At 35.5% G+C, this 19,988-nt stretch overlaps 4 protein-coding genes and 1 long non-coding RNA gene across 7 annotated transcripts; 3 read left to right on the forward strand and 2 right to left on the reverse strand.

Annotated features, from left to right (window-relative positions):
- The first annotated feature begins 3,194 nt into the window (after nucleotides 1-3,194).
- On the forward strand, nucleotides 3,195-11,092 carry LOC107274823 (transmembrane protein 205). Its single transcript, XM_015754373.2, has 4 exons — nucleotides 3,195-4,364; nucleotides 9,179-9,369; nucleotides 9,458-9,621; nucleotides 9,713-11,092. Exons 1-4 carry the CDS (start codon nucleotides 4,084-4,086, stop codon nucleotides 9,998-10,000), a joined length of 924 nt encoding a protein of 307 aa, XP_015609859.1. The 5' UTR covers nucleotides 3,195-4,083; the 3' UTR covers nucleotides 10,001-11,092.
- A 121-nt stretch (nucleotides 11,093-11,213) lies between these two features.
- Nucleotides 11,214-13,592, reverse strand: LOC107274822 (DDB1- and CUL4-associated factor 7). The gene is made up of 2 exons (XM_015754372.2): nucleotides 12,799-13,592; nucleotides 11,214-12,730 (listed from the first exon to the last, which is right to left on the reverse strand). Exons 1-2 carry the CDS (start codon nucleotides 13,049-13,051, stop codon nucleotides 11,943-11,945), a joined length of 1,041 nt encoding a protein of 346 aa, XP_015609858.1. The 5' UTR covers nucleotides 13,052-13,592; the 3' UTR covers nucleotides 11,214-11,942.
- Nucleotides 13,593-14,303: 711 nt separating this feature from the next.
- LOC107274821 (ribonucleoside-diphosphate reductase subunit M2 B) lies at nucleotides 14,304-17,549 on the forward strand. 2 transcript variants are annotated; one of them, XM_015754370.2, is made up of 6 exons: nucleotides 14,304-14,528; nucleotides 15,508-15,570; nucleotides 15,642-15,827; nucleotides 15,902-16,366; nucleotides 16,440-16,658; nucleotides 16,799-17,549. In XM_015754370.2, exons 1-6 carry the CDS (start codon nucleotides 14,460-14,462, stop codon nucleotides 16,955-16,957), a joined length of 1,161 nt encoding a protein of 386 aa, XP_015609856.1. In that variant the 5' UTR covers nucleotides 14,304-14,459; the 3' UTR covers nucleotides 16,958-17,549. The 2 variants fall into 2 exon arrangements, with proteins under 2 accessions (XP_015609856.1, XP_015609857.1); XM_015754371.2 differs by lacking the exon at nucleotides 14,304-14,528 and adding an exon at nucleotides 15,032-15,094.
- LOC107274824 (1,2-dihydroxy-3-keto-5-methylthiopentene dioxygenase) lies at nucleotides 17,545-18,823 on the reverse strand. 2 transcript variants are annotated; one of them, XM_015754374.2, is made up of 4 exons: nucleotides 18,459-18,810; nucleotides 18,171-18,290; nucleotides 17,904-18,083; nucleotides 17,545-17,816 (listed from the first exon to the last, which is right to left on the reverse strand). In XM_015754374.2, exons 1-4 carry the CDS (start codon nucleotides 18,690-18,692, stop codon nucleotides 17,682-17,684), a joined length of 669 nt encoding a protein of 222 aa, XP_015609860.1. In that variant the 5' UTR covers nucleotides 18,693-18,810; the 3' UTR covers nucleotides 17,545-17,681. The 2 variants fall into 2 exon arrangements, with proteins under 2 accessions (XP_015609860.1, XP_015609861.1); XM_015754375.2 differs by lacking the exon at nucleotides 18,171-18,290 and having other exon boundaries at nucleotides 18,459-18,823.
- A 35-nt stretch (nucleotides 18,824-18,858) lies between these two features.
- LOC112493622 lies at nucleotides 18,859-19,816 on the forward strand. Its single transcript, XR_003058075.1, has 3 exons — nucleotides 18,859-18,991; nucleotides 19,133-19,332; nucleotides 19,386-19,816. It is a non-coding gene; the product is annotated as an uncharacterized LOC112493622 (long non-coding RNA).
- Nucleotides 19,817-19,988: the final 172 nt, after the last annotated feature.

Here is a 19,988-nt window from a genome sequence, read left to right on the forward strand (position 1 = left end):
TATTGGTTATTTTTATATTGTTATTATACTTTAAGTATTTACGTAACCCAGGGTGGATCATTTGTGAGGCGGAGGCACGTTGGCAGCGCATAAGTCAAACGTATTCGCTGCTACAGCAGCATCACTGTTTTGTAGTCATGATAGGGAATTTATAAGGGCATGCAAGTGTAACCGAAATAGACTTCCGGGAAGATTACAGAAAGAAGTTTTAGGTAACGTAGAATACGGATGCATGGTTGGTAAATTAGTCAGTATATTAATATAATGTACATTATTTTTTGTACGTTTCTACTTGTTAATTTTTACAAGTCACTCGAGAGAAAACTTATATATGAGCGGCTTATTGTTCTTTTTGTACTGTTTAATTTATGGGTGGTTGAACTCAACGTACCCAGGGCGCCATTTGTAACCAATGCACTCCAAGTGTCTTGTGTCGTTTTGCTAAGAAAAAAGGGTATGACATATGTTAACCAGGATAACCCCAGGTGGTTTTATCTTTTTATTTTTTTATTTTTTTTTTTGTAAGCTTTAACCCCTTATGACCCTTGGAGGCCATAAGGAAAGGAATATCCATCTAGTGAGCTTGTGGGAAAGTTCTAAGGGGTCTGACTGTGTGGTGCTGATAATAATTACTGTGGGATAACACTGAATACTCTAATGTATTCTTGTTGCATCGTAACAGTGAGTAGGTAGCTGGAAATTATGAGAATCCCCATTTTGGGACCCAAGTATACAACTGGAATGACAACTATTACTGGGTATCACGCAATGAATCGTTCTTGTCCATTCTACGTAAAATGAATTTTTTCAAAGAATGGGAAAAAGTGCTCAACGTCACATACAAGATTTTAAATTCCTGTAAAAATTTATTTCTGGAGTGGCTTTTTCGACAGGAGAAAAAGATATTTATTTATAATGTGACATCAGAGTACAGCTCTGAATGATCTTTATAGTCTTTTTTTCTGGGTCACGTTTTTAACTCGTCTGATGACAGTGGAACTCTATCATATTATGTTAGGTCTAAATAGAGAATTTGTCTTGGGCAACGTTACACTGTATTAACAGTCTTCTAGACTAGATTGAAGGAGTGCATGACTCGTGACACGTCGTTCGCCCTCGGAAGAGGATGGATATAAGAAAGAATGAAGAAAGATACGTCGAATCGCGGGTAGTAAATGCGAATACGTGTCAAGGAAGGAGTACGCTTCGTGGACATTTACATAAGACCCTCATAAATATTTGTGGTGTTCCCAAAATTATTTACAGATCGGTGAGCCGGTAACGAGGAGCAATAAAATCGAAGAACGATTCGGCGATGAGAGAATAAAATACGAACGTGACAGATGAATAGAGGCAACCAATGCAGCTATAAATAAAAGCGTTATTAATTATTTAATTACCTTTGCGTTTACTTACAGTGTAGTTCTTCACAGACTACGTTCTCCTAGTTAGTACGTTATTGGCATTTAACTTAACATACATTACTTCGTATTGATTAACCTATGAGAGAGTCTACTGCATATAGTGTGTTGATACTGTTGGTGATGCTAAAAGCTAGACGCCATTTTTGTGCCCATTGTAAAACGGTGTCGTAATCGCTATGATTTTCATTATTTTTTTTGTGTAATGATTATCTGAATAGATGACGGTCTAGTATTATACGACAGAAGCAATATTTTTCGACTGTAGGATGCGGACTGTTTTTTAATTACAAACCTGGACCGTTTCATAAATTCGAGGTGCGTGCATGCCTCGATGTCGTATCTCACGTGTAAGTCGCGTCTGGTCCCGTCATAAATCAGATGTCGCCGACCAGACGCAGAGACTAAATTACGATGAAATTGGCAGTTGAAGGGCGCATGCGCAGTTGCTACGTCGAAGCAGCATTTCCGGTTAGTTTGAAAATCAAAGAAAATAAATAAACAAAGATAATCGTACGTGAAATAAGCAAAGATAAGAATTTTCTTGCGGGTGTTATAGAACTTAGACGAAACGTGACGAAGATGCTAGCATAGGAGTCTTTAAGGATGAGCTAAAAATAGATAGAGACGCACTTGGATGGGACATTTGCCAAAGTGACGGTCGTCAGCCTCGACGATCACTTCATTCGGCTGTTTAGTAACGGCTTTGAATAGTTCGATATTATTTGGTAATTTTTATCCGCAGGGACAAGCTAACTTGGAAATTAATATGGCGGCTGTTATTGCCGTTGATCTTCGTCAAGCCTTGCGACATTAGATTTTTCCCATCTATTATATTACTCTGCGAAATTCTAGATGCTTAATTAACTCGGAAGTTTTAATACGTGGTTAAATTCTTTAGTTGTCATTAGTTTTTTCGTGGATTTAGCCTGCAGAAGCTGCTACGTGAGACCCAGGTTACTCCTGTTAAAATTCGTGGAATCCAAGTCAAAATGGCGATTGTTTAACGCTGACCCAACGTGAAAGCTTGTTATTACTGGCAGTGCAGTATATGGAACGGGGATGATTAATAAAAACGAATCGGGATGACATACGGCGTATGGCGATTCGACCTGTATAAATAAGTTTCGAAATTTTCGATATACAACATACGGTTTGAAAAGTTCAAATATTTCGTGATGCTTTGTGACAAGTGCGTAATCATAACCCTATTTCTCAAATATTATACAGGACTCCCTGTATTATAGTTTTTTAAAGCAGGGATAAAGGGTAAATATAATGAATTGTAAAACTTATTGATACTCATTAAAATTGTTTCAGACCACCAGACATCGCATCTGAGTTTCTTTATTAAATCGGGCTCAAATATCGAGGATAAAAAAGAAAAATTGCTCAAACTGGTTTGAACAGCGAATCAGAACGTATCGCGCTCAAACATAAATCAGCTAAGTGATCCTTGCTGTCTTATAACACGTAAGAAATTGTAACCATTTCACAGAATTTTTCGTTAAATAATAATTGTCATATTGATTCATCAATCTAATGATCGATGACACAATATTGCAGAAAGGAGAGTATGAATTAACGTGTTGTATTTTGTATTAAGTAATACGAATTAATTGTAATTTGTATCCTCGATCATGCAGTTATTAATTCAAATGGCATAATTGAAAAGAGTTAAATATAAGTTGCCGTTAATAAGTACGAGACGTTGTTTGTTAAGCAGAACAAAAGGTCGATGAAAGAAAATGAAAAACAATGAATAAACAGTATTTATTTTCCGATTGGCAATTGATTGATAACGCTACAATCTGTTATCACGTCGTAAGTCGGAATTCTACCTTTCTCATAATGACGAGACTTCTCACCTGTAAACTTAATCTGCGTATTGAATTACGTCGTGTGATAAAGAGGGGAAGAAAAGCGTATGAGAAAAAAAAATTCCACCGACGCCGTGGAGAATCTCTGAAACAGGATTTCACATTACAAGAGGGAGTACTGTCCCCGGATACTTCTAAGTAGATAAAATATCCCTTAAGAAATTGTCACACCCCCAATAACAAGTTTAAAAAATTTTTCACAGGTTATTCAAAACGTATTTGCCCGGCAGAGGTGAAGATATTTGATTTCAATCGAACCGTGACAGCTCAATCAAATTTCATATGGACGTAGGCATTCATTATCCAAGTCTGTATAATCCATACCATCTTCATGAGTACCAATAAGTAATTCTTGACGAACAAGGCAATCCTTTGTTAAAAAAAAAAGGTTAAGCAAAAGATTCGATAAAGAAGATCCTTCGAGGAATCCCGTCCCTTATCCAGACCACCCCGAACAAGTATATTTCCAAGCCTGTAAGGCATGTGACTACGTGAGTTCCTCTCGGCGCCTAACGTCGTTGTCGTCGTCATTCTATAACGTTGCTTACAGTCGCACACTTATTCCCGCTGACTCCGCGTCGACCAACAGGCTCGACTTGGTATATAAGCAGCCGCGGCACAGAACCACCGCATTCGAAGTAGCGTTGCGACGCGATTCAGTTCCATCTTACGTTAACTAGACGAAACATACCCTACAGTGATACAAGGTGTATCCCCCTGGTGTAAATTATTCTAAAAAGTAAATCACAGTGACATTTCTTTCCAATTTCAAAACCGTAATCATGTGCGTACGTACTGTGACAAACGAGGAACCTATTAGGACAACCCTGGCCATGGAGAATAATCCTACGAAACTGACCAAGGCCAAGGAAAAGTACATGAAGCTGCACGAGGAGATGATTGAGCGCGAAGAAGCTGAGGCCCTTAGACAAGAGAAGGCTCAGACATTATACGTTCCTAGTATCAACAATGACATCCTGGCAATGAGTACAATCCAGTATAGCATCATCTTCGACAAGTTCTCTCAGTACTATTCCGTGTGGCAGCAATCTAAAACATACGGGTAAGTCAAAGAAAAATACAATTCTGACTTTCACTGGCTGATAAGACTTTGTTTCGACTTGAGGTCATAGGTTAGTTTTCTCTTACTTTAATTAGCAGTATCCTTAGTTATACCTGTATCTATCGGTACCGTCTTGGGACACTTCTTATAGGTCAGTCACTTTCTTTTCTATATTGTCTTTTTTTAATCAGTAACATATCAAGTTTCGACAATGATATTTAATCCCAGCTTCATGACCGGTACCATGTAAATTGGGGCCACGTCCGTAATGGAGTTTGTGATTTATCAAGCCAATCGCAGAGAGGTGTAATAAAAAAAAAAGGTGGATATATAAAAAAATAACAATCAGCAACGTTACGCTACTTGCGTGCCTTGAAAGGACAAGTTCTGTTACGTGACACTTGGTACAGTATGAAATACCTGAGCAATTGTACAAAGAATTAGGTTATTTCAACAGAGAAATACAATCGTTGACGTAACATTGGATATTAAACAACCAGGATGGGATTTAATGATCATTAGCCTATGAAATTGTCGGAAACAATGTTAAGGACAAAAATTATGTTCTAATAAGAATTTTTAGTGACGCTCAAGGCACTCAAAATTTTCTAACAATTATTCGTTGCCTATAGAAAAAATAACGTAACCATGTGACAAGCTGAATCACTTGACGTTGCTTTTTTAAACCTGTTACTCGCGAAATATCTAAAAGTAACAAGTGGGGAATCATATACCTGACGTTCCACAGATGAGATCTTAGTATTCCCGAAAAAATATACTTAATAATAATAAATCTGAATACATTGGATAATTTTTCTCTGATTCATCTCAAAATTATGCTAATTAATCTAGTATACTGTAACGCTATCAAACTACATATATAGTAGGTACTGATCTAAAATTCAATCTTCAAACTAACGGAAACATCATTACAGATATTCCTATCTTAATGGATCAATGAACCACATATATAATTTATTCCATGAATTAACTCAAGTCGCCTCTCTATGTGGTCCCATTAATTGAATTCGATCAGTTACAGTAACGTGAATACAAGAAAAATCCATCGAAAGTTTCGGGACTCTTATATGCATTAAATTACATATGAAGAAATGACAATCCTATCAATCAATATTTAATCTGAATATAAAATACGAAAGGTACTTAAAGTTCAGACTAGCTACATGCGTTATTCACGCAGTCTTCTTCCCGAGAGTATTATGTCTATTGATAATGAATGATAAGAATAAAGATTTGAATTAATTATCAGTCACTTTTCAAGAGGGCACCTTGAAAAGGTCATTTAATAAAAAATTTAATGCAAATGAAGCATCTGACTAATATTCGTCATTAATGATAGTCATGAAATTTTTATCAAAGAACTTCCGTTAAGAACCAAGGAAGTTGAAATTAATGCTCATTATAAACGTAACCACCCCCTTTTAACGATCAATGATATAATTTGACAAATTGCTGATGATTTTCGCTATGAAATGATCTATTGCTTGGTTGCGTGCCGTCTCGCACGTTTACCAGGTGCCCTGATAAGTGGTAGCGTACGATATAGGCCATATCAATCTATATACCTATTAGACTGCGCTATATACATGCATATCCATGCTCACATTCTCTCTATATACATACAGTGCATATATAGTATATACCAATTGTTAATATATATATATACATCTATGTGGGGCGTAACGTTCAATTCCATTGCAACGATTTTAATTTAAAGAATCACTCCTCTAATATTGAATGCCAGAACGGTCATGTGTTGCCTGAGCATCCATTGCTAATCCTAGGTCCCAGAGGCTGTATGATATATATATATTAGCCGGAGGGATCTAATCTTTATAAATTTAATACTCGTATGATGCTCCATTGCGAGCTATTAGTTGGTACGCCTGTATTAGGCCGGTAATGCAGCTCCAGGAAGTACATGGGTCATACGTGTAAAGTAACCCCCGTCCTTTGGCTCTTATTGAATTGGAGGGTTATTGAAAAACTTAACAATATATTACATCTGCATGATTTCATTCGAAAATTGAAAGGATATTCTTCATCATATTTGATCGTCTACTACAGACGATTATACACTTTCTGTAAATCACACGATTATTTTATTTTCCACTGTTTGCCGTGCAAACGGGGTCTGCCGATTTGAAAATTGTTGACACTTGGATTGCGCAATTTCACGATACGTTAAGCGAAAAGTGTATTGGCCTTTGTGAGTCTTTTGAAGAAGTAGGACGGTAGTGGAATATTTTTCAGGCGGAATAGTTACTTTTTTTATTTATTCAATTATCAACTTCATCTTATTAATATGTTACGGGCGTAACGTGTACTCGGTAATCCTTCTGGAACTTTTTGCTTGTTTTACTTTCGTCGTCGATTCGTCAATTGATAATCTCTCGGAAAATTAAAGAATGAAAAGATAAAAATTTTCCGTTGCAATTTTCACGAGACCCTGAATGCTCGACCGTGTCAGTAATTAATTTATTACTAATGACAAACCTTAATAATATGTTGTATCTGAGTTGCGCTAGGTTGGTAGTATGACCTGTAATACGTATGCAGAACGTACCTTCCATCTTGACACATTGCCTTTTATTTTATTTAGTCTCTGCCGTCTGCAATTACTTCACGGTTCTTTCACACGTTATCTTTTTGGGCGATCGTATCCTCCGGTCTGCGCGAGGCTCTCTTTAGGGCATCATTTTCATATAAATCCCCGTCAGAGTGGTCGGAATATATCGTCGACTCGAAGCGATAAAGATGGTCGGCCATCTTGTAAGAGACGTTCAAAAAAGAAACTTGCGAAGGACAATTTATTTATCGTCGTAAAGTTAAAGCGACGCTCACAACGTGTCGAACAATATATTTGATAAATTGGATTTATTTGTTTTAAACAACTTAAACTTTTCGAATTATCAAATCGTCACGTGCCTTTCTTTCGTGAGGTGCGACGTGCGACGAAGTGAATGATTTTGAATGAGAATGAATCGTTAAGCGTCTTCGTCAAAATAAATTAAATCATTCGAGGCCACATTAAAAGACGACTGAACACGTTTTGATAGTGAGATAAAATATTTCACTAAAAAAATCACCACATTCCAAAGCTGTCGAGTACACATACATATGTATTGGTCTTTCGTTTGACTAGCAATCTGTGTCGTTTACTGCGAGTACGTAATTCACGTGTGGAAGAAAAACTTATGATATGACGAAGTCAAGTGGATCTGTGCCAAATCTTTGAAGATTCTTCGAAACGTATGAGCTCTCGTGACGCAAATTATACGCGTCAGCGGCACCCGATTGTTTGATGAGTTGTGTCGCGTAGACTTTTTATATGATGGAGTACGTCAGCTGTTGGTGACATTCAAGTAAAATTTTATTGTATTCTTTTTCCCTTTATCAGAGGATTCAATGCAATATATCAGGAGGGATTTTCCGCGGTACTTCATCTAACAGTTAGCAGATAGCTTCTGTAATTTTTTATAATAAAAATAACTCGTGTCTTTATGTAACTCTTATGACATAAAATTACGAAAAAGTTTATTAAAATTCACGCGGGATGGATTTCTCATTAAGTTATACAGATAAGACCGCCATCACGCAGACCTAGTCTGCTAATAATGATATCTTGTATGTACAGCAATTATTTCTCTTATCAATTTGAATAAATTTAAAAAAGTTGAATATCGGCACGCTAGTTCCACGGGACAAACTCCAGATAAATTGATAACACAACCATAAACATTACAGGATACAAACCAAATTGCATGCTTCACTTTTCGGCATTATCGTTATTAACAATAAGATTATTAATCGGTTCCAACCCGAATAAGTTTATCAAACTATTTTAATAGCGCTAATCATAATAATCCTTTAAAATCGTAAAATCCAATCGTTTGGTTTATTTTTAAAATAATAACTAGTTCTAATCTATTGTATACCTAGAACAACATCTTTCATCGAAAGCGATGCATATGAATATATTTTAAAATAGAACGGAGTAGATTTTTTAAAAAATACAATCTTCAAAATTTCATATAAATCGTAGATCGTTACGCAGTGGCAGTTTTGATATCTTATTTTTTAATACGCAGAGATACGTGAAACGATAAACACTTGTCTTACGCACTGTCTATATACGTAACTGATTTAACTGATTGTCAAAAATAAAAGTATTATATCATTGCACTTATTTTATATGGGCCTCTATCAATATCAGATCAGCGAAATATTATTAATAAAATGTAAGGTTGTAGTTGTTTTCGAATAATGAGAAAATAGCCAATGGAAGACAATAACGAATGATTAAACAAATCATTTTCTTGTTTTATGTGTTAGACAGTAATGTAAAATAAATCAATGAAATAGTAAGTGTCCATAACAGCAGTTACAATTTGAAAAATCATTTGACTGGGCGACGATGGAAAAATGATAGACGACCTGTTTTATACTAATCGCCACCTTTGTAATTTGTACCATCTCGGGACGAAGGTCTTCAATAATATGTTATTTTTAACTTTTGATGATTACGCTAATCAATTTCGTTATTCTTTTAATCTGTAGCGGTACTACGCCTCATTCATAGTGATAATCAGGTTGCAGGTTCCATCACTTATAAGCGTCGCGACGCTAACGTGTCTTGAAAATGTACTTTTTCTATGTTATAAATAGATACCACGTAGAATGTAAAACTAGGCATACTAATACTTAACTAGATTTGACTTATCAGCTAATCTAGCCTTATCTCTGGCTATTTACTCTTTGGGGTCTTTAATCTCTATTTGTTCTTCTTCCAGCATCTTGTTTCACACCACACAACCTGCTCATGTGATTATGATTGCTGCGATGCTATGCGTTACATCTGCATTGGTACCAACAAATGAGAAGAATAATCCCGGACATCCTCACTCCAGAACAGCATCCTTCATTTATTTGGCATCGTTTGTCATGCATTTTGGAGCACAGATTTGGATGACGTTTATCTCAGGTATTTAGTTTGGTGATATTTTATCTTAGATACAGTAGGAAATTTACTGACTTACGTATTTTTTAAATCTTTCTCTCTGTTCTTCCAGGACTTTCTCTGTACTTTGCACTTCCTAGACATACGTTTGGAGAGGTACAGCGTATATTGTTCCCAAGATACTTCACAATAAATGCCACTCTCAGTCTCACGACGCTTCTCATATTCGTCAAGCATCATCCAACACACAGCTGGGATACTGAAATTGCCGTTCAGGTTGGTATTACGCAGGAGTCTAATTAGATGTTCTAGATGTATAAGATCTGTTAAAGAATAAACATAAATGTATTTAATTAAATATTTGTAGATTGCTGGCATGTCCCTTGCCTTTTTTCTGGAATTGGTAATCCGTTTGTATCTGACTCCACCATTACTCAAGCTCATCCTTGCCAAGAATGCTCTGGAACGTGCAGCTGGTGTTGGTAACGAAATTGGCCGCCACAATCCTGGTCCCTTGAAGCACTGTCCTCACTACCTGAAGATTCATCAGGCCTTCAGAAAAGTGCACGTCAGTATTGCTATGGGAAATATGCTGACAATGGCGTGCACAGTGTTACACTTGCATTACATAGCAAGCAAACTCTGCGTTTTATAGAGATATACTAAATTATTATAGGGTAAAATCTTTATGTAATATGTAAGGGACCTACAATGCGTAGCTAAAATATCCTTCCGTCGAAGTGACATGTTGGTTTCGTGTACAGAGAGCCTCCAAAGCAGAGACGTCTTCGAATAAGACGTCACACGCTTCCCACGCGCAGAGCCGAATGAAATATAATCTCTGATGTCTAATTTTCTTGATGCATTAGATGTTCGCGAATGGCCATTCTTACCATGTAGCGTATCGGGTCATTAGGCATTTAATGTTTTTTCTTTCCACTTCAAATTTCCCACGGTTTTCATATTAAGTTAGATTATGCCCGTTTCCTCCGACGTGGTTTAAGCCTGGTTCAATTTTTTAAATATAGTTTTAAGATAGGGTAACCAGAGTGTAAACTTCGATTAACGTCGGGCGAAACGGGCATTAATCAGATACCGTGCTGGTTTTACGAATCTATGAACGAATTTTTCTTTTTCTTACGTTCTAACCAATTATTATGTACAATGGACCAAGATTTCCGATGGGAATCCCTGAGTCCTAGCAATTATTTCTTCCTCCCCTTCTCGTTCATGTGACTTTGTATTTTCAATACTGGAGAAAAGTATATAAAAGAAGAGTACGAGTCATCGAGAAGAGCCTGTGAGAGAAAACTTACACGAAATTATATATTATTGACGCATGAAAAAGAAAGTCTAGTAAAAGAAAATGGCAATATGCGAAAGAATACTTGCCGTATATTTATACTCATATTGATTCGTTGTTTTCTTATATTTTGTTATATAATAATGTGAGGCTTACTCTGTATCAGAGTAATAACGATGAAATGTATTTATTAATGTGACGATCAAAGCTGAAAAAAATATTTTTCTCGTGAAAGCGTGAGAGAGAACGCTTAAAAATCCTATTATGGCAATTTCGATGGAGCCTTAGTACAGCTATATTGATGTGAATTTAAAGTTAATCGACTGATATTTAATTTATATGCGCGAACTTCAATCATTGCAAATATTTCGCTCATCGCTTAGTTTTACATTATAGGTAATATTATTAAAGAATAAAATTATTGCTTTTTTTGTAAAAAAAAAATGTATTTCATTTTTATAATAATACGTCATCCAAGTGAACATAGTAAAACCAGGAAAGTTCAGTTGATTGCTTCAGTTCAACTTGGGGGCTTGACAAGGTAAGATTCGATTTTTCACAGATATCAAAAACTTGTATTTTTATTATAAATATTACGAGTGTGATATTAACATTAGAATTGTGAGGGCCGATACAAGCTTAACGTATGAAAATTTTCACGAGATATTGATAAGAGCTGTTACGTCTACTGCGACTATCTATTTGGAAATTTGCTGATTATTTTTCTGTATAATTATTGAATATATATTGATCACTGTATACGCACACGCAATTACTATATGTATAAACTAGTGATACATAGCGAGCTACACCAAGACGGTAATTTCGATATAAACATATGTACAATGGCGCAGTGTCTCATTTGTCTTGGGTATCTTGTCAACGTATCTACGAACACTTTGAGTGACACCGCGTATAATTTATAAAATTTGTTATTCAAAATAACTCGAGCGATCAATCGTATCACGTCTTCGACGACAATGATGTATATATATAAAATTTCAAAAAGAAGAAAGGGAATTTTAGAAAGAGAATAAAGAACGAGGGCCGAATTTTAAATAACTTCTCACGATTCAACGAGGCTCAGCCAGCGTAGTTCGAATTCCATGAGACAAAGGAATTTATAATATCTTCAGCATAAATATTGCATTCGTTTAAATCTATCAGTCTATCGAACCAGGTGTTCCTTTAAAAATCTCACTATGTTACAATCGCCTTGGTCCTGGGGTAGAGATGGGAACCTTAGCTTTGTCACAGAATAAATTAAACTCATATTTTCACATTGAGGAAGTCCTTAAACACGTAAAATCTCGGCTGCTTTATTATAGCAAATAGCAATCCAATCAGGCTGTGTTGCCCCCCATTGAATTTGATTTACTTCACCCTCAGCTGCTGTGTAAGCCAGGATTGGATCTTCAATGGCTCTTGGCATTTGTTGTATGTCCCAGATGAGGGCTTGATGATCGTCACCTGCTGTGCATATGTGACAGGAGGAGTGTGGTGCCCAGGCAATACCGTTTACACTGGCTCTATGGTTATTTAATCTTGCTACTGGTGTACACGGTACACGTACGTCTAAAATGATCACTTCGCAAGCATCCATTGCAACAGTGGCCAAGTAATTGGGATCTTGTTTATTCCATGCCAAACGTAGCAATGGTGTGTGTTGAGGATCTTCGTAAATTATTGTCGAGTGTTCCAGATGTCTAAGATCAAACATTCTTACAGAACCATCTGCTCCTACCGAAGCAAACATGTCACGACCTCCTCCCGCGCGACTGAAGGCTATGTCGTATACTTCCTTGTCATGAGCTATGAGCTGTGTCTTCACATGTCCAGTAACCATATTTACTCGTCCAAGCACTTGTCCTGTCTCCAGGCCCCAGATTGTGCAGGTAGTATCGATACTAGATGTTCCAATTAAATTGGGGTCAACTTCATTCCAATCGAAGGATGTTAGCGGTGCACAAAAGTCAGAGTTCTTATTGTTATTTAGCACACATTCCAAGCGTGTTTCAGGTTCTGCAGCACGCCATACCCGCAAATAATCACCAGAGGTAGCCAAAAGATCAGGGAAAAGTCCTGGAAACAACATAACATTGTCAAACCCATAAAATCTTAATACATACTATTCATGCATAAAGTTTTACCTTTACTATCTGGAATCCACATAATTTTTGTCGTAGGATAAGGATGATCAAAGGTACTCTTAGCACTAAACTCTGAGGTCTCTTCGTCCAGAGAAACTATCTGAACCTTGTTGTTGTATTCCTCGACAAAACTTCCAAGAGCCAAACGAAATCGTTTATCAGGCCTTACAGACCAATTCATACTATACAATGGCCATGGGGCTTCATATTTATAAATTTCTTTACGTTTTGGTGGAACACTGTGCAGAGCCATTTTTATTCAATTTTGTACTACTATGTTCTTAGTTTTCCCTTAAAGTCAACCGGCGCCAGATCCCGATACTTAATAAGTTATCAAAAAATGTATAACAAAACTTTTAGCAGAAATAATTCGTTTGTTGGTTTTCTTATGTATTATATCTAACCTACGGGGTAATCACAAGTCACTGAAGCGCAAACACAGTAAAAAAATCACACGTGACTTCAATTTGATTCCCTTATAAATTATTTGCAACTACTCTCCATTTAATTACATTAAACATTTTCACTGTCTCTTTGTTGCTAATTGCCAAATAGTTATACGAATATAACTCGCAAATTTCTCTGTCAATGGATAATAAAACCCAAGCTACAGCATAGCTACAGAAGCCGGTCAGCAACGCACTCTACATTTAATGGCCGTCGTAGAAATATTCCTGGTTGCGCTGTAACCGCACTCTGGAGACGATAACACATAGAACAATGAACGCAGTACGAGAACGTATAAAAGTAATTAGTACGAGAAAGTAAGCAAATCTGTCTATATTATAGAGCAAATTTATAAAGGTAATTATTGAATATAACGTTGCAATTAGCTGGATCTGTAAGCAATTTTAATGAGATTAATTTCAGTAAATGGAATAGAATTTTGACGATCGAGAATAGTAAAATGAAGATATTCAACAGATTAGAATAAAAATGCTTTCTCTCATTTGTGCTGTAGAGTCATGATTATCTACATATTAGATCATTTTTGTTAACAAAACAAAAGTCTCACTGAACTTTTCATTCTGTATAGGAAACATAGACAAAACGATGAAAGCTGTTTTTCATATCGCGTTACAATTCATAAAAATGTTAAATAGATCTGACTTAACACTTGTATCATACTTAATATACGATTGGCGTTCGGAGTTATTAAAAATTCAAATATGAATATAATTAATCAAAAAGTAGTTCGTCAAACAAAAATCTAATATACTTTATCAAAATCATATCGTCGAAATTATTACTTTTGATTAGCGACATATTATTTTGATGTGGGTAGTCCGTATTAATGTAGTAGGAAGTTACGTGTCGTCACAATATGTTGCGAAAAGTCAGATTTCCATATTAACTAATAAAACATAGTGAAGAAAATATGTTTATTGGGGAAAAAAAAAATTAATAGGTTATGAAAAATGCAAATGATTTATGTGCAGCGTTGCAAACGGCTCGTCCAACCTGGAAGAATATTTGGCGCTAAACTCCACAATGTTGATTGGCTGAGTTCGTCGGACGTGATGTCATCATGTTGATATCAGCCAATAGGAATCCACTATACTTCAATTTTGGTGCGAAATCTCAACATTCGGCTTATTCGTTGCATCAAGGTACGACCGTACAGGTTCTCTTTTACCGAATTAATTACTCCAGACATAAAAATGCCGCTCCACGTATCAAGCAAGGAAAACATCAGTAATAACCTTAGTAAAGTAAATCTTAACGGGAAGGTAAGTTCAATGTTATTTTCTGTCATTATTTTGTACATAAAATTCGACAATTTTTCATCCGATCGTAGTTCAATGACATACTCATCACGAGGTAACGCCTTATTCTAAATTTATTCTTATAGATGAACATTCTCGTAATATAATGAAATTATTTAGCGACGTGTAATATGTTTATATCAATTTTTATACAAATTTTCGTGCTTTGAGGAATAAGAAAAAGTACGTTATTGTGTTAATATGTTACTATTGGATTTGGCGCGAAAATTTTTTTAACGCTTTTATCTATCTTCTTATTCAGATTATCTAATATAAGGAAAATATTTCTTTTTTATTTATAACAAATCATTGATTTTAATACTTGTACTACTCATTTATTGCATATATATAAGGAAAATGTTCATTGAATGATTTATATGGAAGTTCCTGGTAGTCTGTTATATCTACTGGTTTTCTCCCCTACCTTTTGTGAAATGACAAAAATAAGGTATATAGCAATGATAGCTTAAATATTATTCTGCTTGATTTATCCGTTGCGCTCAATGGAAGGCGGTAACCTGTCTCGAGAAGTACGATTTAAATAATATTTTGGTGTTAGTTCTGTGACACTCATCTGTCTTTACTGTTTTTATAAGATACTACTTGTAATTAAGAAATCTATTTGGCTTGTCATTGATAAAAAAAATACAAAATACATTGATACAAAAAATAAGTTTTGTTCTGTGTGAGGTTATCTGCTTTGTTGAATGGGTCTGCTATATATTAATATTTATATATATTTCGAATGTTACACAATTAACTATACCTGTTGAAAATTATAATTATTTGTAATATATATATATATTGGGTTTCATTATTTCAAGCTGTAAACTTTTATAGAAAAGATGACCAATGAACCATGCGTTATGTATTAGGTTGTGCAAGATAGTGAATAGATCTAAGTTCTCTTACAATGAGATAACAATAGTTAATTATGTTTCAGAATTCTCCTAAAAAAATTTGTGTAGAGCCATATATATCGAATGACAAAGGTGTTAAAAACAATGTGAGTATAACTAGACGTTGATCTTAATAGTGTTGTTTACAAATGTATTTAATGAATATCATTGTCAATAGGGCATTTCTAAAATTACAAAGAAATTGGATCTTAAGGAGAATGGCTTTGATCCAGAACTAGAGCCTCTACTCAAAGAGAATCCTCGTAGATTTGTTGTATTTCCAATCGAATGGCCAGATATCTGGGCAAAGTACAAGGAAGCAGAGGCTTCCTTCTGGACTGCAGAAGAAGTAGATTTAGGCGAGGTTAGTTTTCTTATATAGAGTTATGATCGGAGTTTGATACGTTATGTTGTAATTTTATTTCATTTACTCTGTAGGACGTGAAGCACTGGGTAAAGTTAACAGATGACGAACGTCATTTTATATCCCATGTATTGGCGTTTTTTGCAGCATCAGATGGTATTGTCAATGAGAATCTAGTAGAACGGTTCAGTCAAGAAGTCCAAGTAACGGAAGCACGGTGCTTCTATGGTTTTCAAATAGCAATTGAAAATGTACACTCAGAAATGTATTCCCTCCTTATAAACACATTCATCAGTAATGCCGAAGAGAGGGATTTTCTCTTCAATGCCATCGAGAATCTTCCCTGCGTTGCTAAAAAAGCCAATTGGGCCTTAAATTGGATTTCGCATGACACAGCAACTTTTGCAGAACGTGTGATTGCGTTCGCAGCGGTAGAAGGAATCTTCTTCAGTGGTAGTTTCGCTGCTATCTTTTGGCTGAAGAAACGTGGTATCATGCCTGGACTTACATTCAGCAACGAATTAATTTCCAGAGATGAGGTATGTTGATTTATTTTAAGAATTCTTTCTCTATATCGATTGGACTATTTATATATTGCTTCTTTTGCTACAGGGACTTCACTGCGAATTCGCTTGTCTAATGTTCAAACACATTATACAGAAACCTTCTCAGGAACGAGTTATCTCCATTATCAAGGATGCTGTGGAAATTGAAAAAGAATTCCTCACGGTAGCACTTCCAGTCCAAATGATTGGAATGAATTGCACTCTCATGTGTCAGTACATCGAATACGTCGCCGATAGACTTCTAATAGACTTAGGATGTCCACGCGTAAGTAGATTCATGAGAACAATTTTTGTATTTTGAATGCTCACTTATATTCTAAAATAATCCAAAATGGTGGAAAAGTTGCTACTAGGACGATAGTCTTTTTTTCTACTGTAGTCACATACTATGTTATGCAATTTTAGGTCTATGGCTCTAACAATCCCTTCGACTTTATGGAACACATCTCCCTCGCAGGCAAGACGAACTTCTTTGAGAAAAAGGTTGGTGAATACATGAAGTTCGGTGTTAATCAGACAGAAGAGAAAACTAATGGTGCGTTCAAAATGGTCGAAGATTTTTAACAAGGATTTAATAACATCAATTTGTGATATATTATGTAAAAAAAAACTGGTACACCGAGCGTGCTCGGGTTCTAATATCTTCTGTAAGTTTTCTATATTTGTAAAGATATTGTATTAGCTTGTAGATTTTGATAAGTTGACTAGGAACAGTTTTATTCCGTAAAAAGACCTGTATGTCTGTTTGATATAAAGCCATTCACCTGGTCGAATGACTGTGACATAGAAGTGCAATTTTGAAAATTCGTCGCTGGTGCTGACTCGCGTGTTACACGTGCAAAAATTCTATTTCTATCAGGTGGAGACTATATCTTTGTGTGCGCACTTAGGCTGATTGCTTTCATAGGAAATTTACAAATTCTTATGTAAATGACTATCGCGGTTGTTCTAAAATATTTATCTACTGCATTTTTTCATTTAATGATTGTCACATAGCCTGAATGATACAGTTAATCAATATGTACATTTTATTTCTCAGATCCTAGCATTATCTGTATGCTTGCGGTATTCACTTAAGTTACATGGTATCGTACTTATATTTTATATAACGATCAGATAAATTACAGTTAGAATAATAAATTGCCTAGTAATTTAACTGTTTTTACTTTTTATTGAAAACCAACAAAAATAGATATAAAATTATCAATGAATTCTTATAGCTAGTGGTTTTACAAAGGAGCAGTACTTAAAAAATTGAATGTATTTTACATGATTCATGAACATAATTTCACTTTACTTCGACAGTAAAGCCTCTTTGAATTTTTTCTAAATAAGTTTTTCGGCATTCCATCTCATCTGCTGGTCTATTATAAGGAAGCCAAACAGGTTCTCCAACAAAGTAACGTTTAGCCTTAATGTAATTCTGAAACATACAATGAACCTTGACTAGACCATTGATAAGAGGAAATTTATACAAAAAATTACAGAAAAATTTAAAAATCCCCTCTACCTTGACATCAAGAGTGAATCTGTGATATATTCCACTAGGGATAATTAATAGATCTCCTGGTGTAACTTCAATGCGTATCCATTTATCATTCTTGTCCCTGACATCAAAATATCCAGATCCATCCAAAATCAATCGAATTTCTTCATCAGTGTGGAGATGTTCGGTAAAGAAATTTTTCAGCTACAAATCCCAAAGATTTTAAATTACAACTCAGAACTCTGGATGCTACCAACAATTACAGTGTCACTTATAAAAATTCTTTATTACTTTTTCTTCATAGTTCGATAAACATTTCTCAGAGCAAATTATCTGATCCTCATAAGTGTATCCACGTTCCTTCTTTAACTTCAACAAAGTTTCATCCTTGTCATAATTCTCATGGTCGACCTAAAATTTATTTTGCGCTATTTCGGCTTACCGGCTTGAGCAATTACATTTTATTTTTATTTAAGTACTGTCGGCACAGAATAACAACCAGATGCTGTTGTCAGTTTACATAACGTATCAATCATTTAAAACGAACATATCCAGACATTTAGGCATACAATTACTAACCTTAAAATATTCAGTACCAGAAACGTCGAATAGTTCTGATAACGTTACAAATTCTGGTGGTTCTTTGTGATGCTCTAATCTTTGATCAGCATCACTGTCATCCATGTACCAGGCGCGGACCATTTTTATTTTGTTTTTGATTTTAAAGGAAAATAAGAGTACTGTCCCGTGTATAGAAGACAGAACAGGAAGGACAGAATTGGAAAAATAGTTTGGTGGGGGTTGACCAATCATCTTCGTTCCGGAAATGTCAAATGATGCCCGGGTTCTCCATGTAGAAGAAAAAACAGAAATTCGGAAAGTGTAAAAATCAATTTTCGTTCATTAAAATCAATAATAAGGACACATTGTTAGAAAAGTCATTAAATATTAATTATCTAGAAGATTGTATAAATTGAAATGCGAAGATTTGGAATTCGTAAACTTCATCAAAGTTTTAAGGTTAGAATGTTTGCCCGTTTTCTGAAAAATATGGTACACGGGGAACCGGGCATCGTTTGACAATTTGATATCGGTGTGGGCCCACGAGACAGGTAAGTACAGAGATGAGTAGGGATATGTACAACGCTACGGTTTTAGGCGATATCAAAAACATGGCGCTAAATCGTAGCGGCGAATCCGGGAGTACGATTTTGTGATCATCATCTCTGTCAACAAAACATATCCCGTCGTAGCCCAACTAAACGTGAACACGAACATAAACCTTAGCGGGCAGAGGTTCTCCACTACTCACCGCTCGTCCAAAGCAACCCTCAGAACGAGACAGGAAATTATAGAACTCAGTCTACTCTGAAAAAGATTTCTGAACGTACCCCAAGGAGTTTGGTTTTCCGAGTTCTTCCGTCTAGTATGACTGACGTGATTATTTCTCATTGTAAGTACTGTAAACAACATTGGATCCTTCTCAGATATATTAAATAAAAATAGAGATACGACGATTGTTAGCGGCACTTGCAGAAAGTTGGGAAACAAATCCTAAAACGGTATCGGTGAGACAGAGATAAGTAGGGAGATTTGAACTGGCACCACCTAAAATTACATTCTCAAGCAACTTCAAATAACAATTAAAATTTGATCTTCTCTTGGCCAGATTGCAAACTTTTACAATATGGTTGATTCTGGAAAACACCTATGACAGGTGCGTTCGACGGTGAGCCGAGCTCGCTGAGAAAATAGTTTCTCCGTTTTTGAATGCTGGACACTTATTCGGATGCATGAAGATAAAAATATTCGTAAAGAAGCCCGGTAGTGACAATTGATTTCCTGGCACTTGGTCTTCTATGAGGGCATAAAGCCAAAAAGAAATAAGAAGTAGGAAGAGATAAGAATAACAAATATTAGTTGCACAGTAATATTGAAAATTCAAAAAATTGAATAAAATTTCCAAATACTATTATTGGATCTTTATTTACTTTAAAAATTTATTCAAAATATAAAATTGAGGCTAAATCAAAATCTCGCATAATATACGCAGTAGATAAAAATTGACTTGAAACTGTAGAATATCAAAAATAAATTACGTTCAAATTG

This window comes from Cephus cinctus, unplaced genomic scaffold (genome assembly GCF_000341935.2).
Source record: "Cephus cinctus unplaced genomic scaffold, Ccin1 Ccin1_scaffold0114, whole genome shotgun sequence".
NCBI classification, from domain to species: Eukaryota; Metazoa; Arthropoda; class Insecta; order Hymenoptera; family Cephidae; genus Cephus; species Cephus cinctus.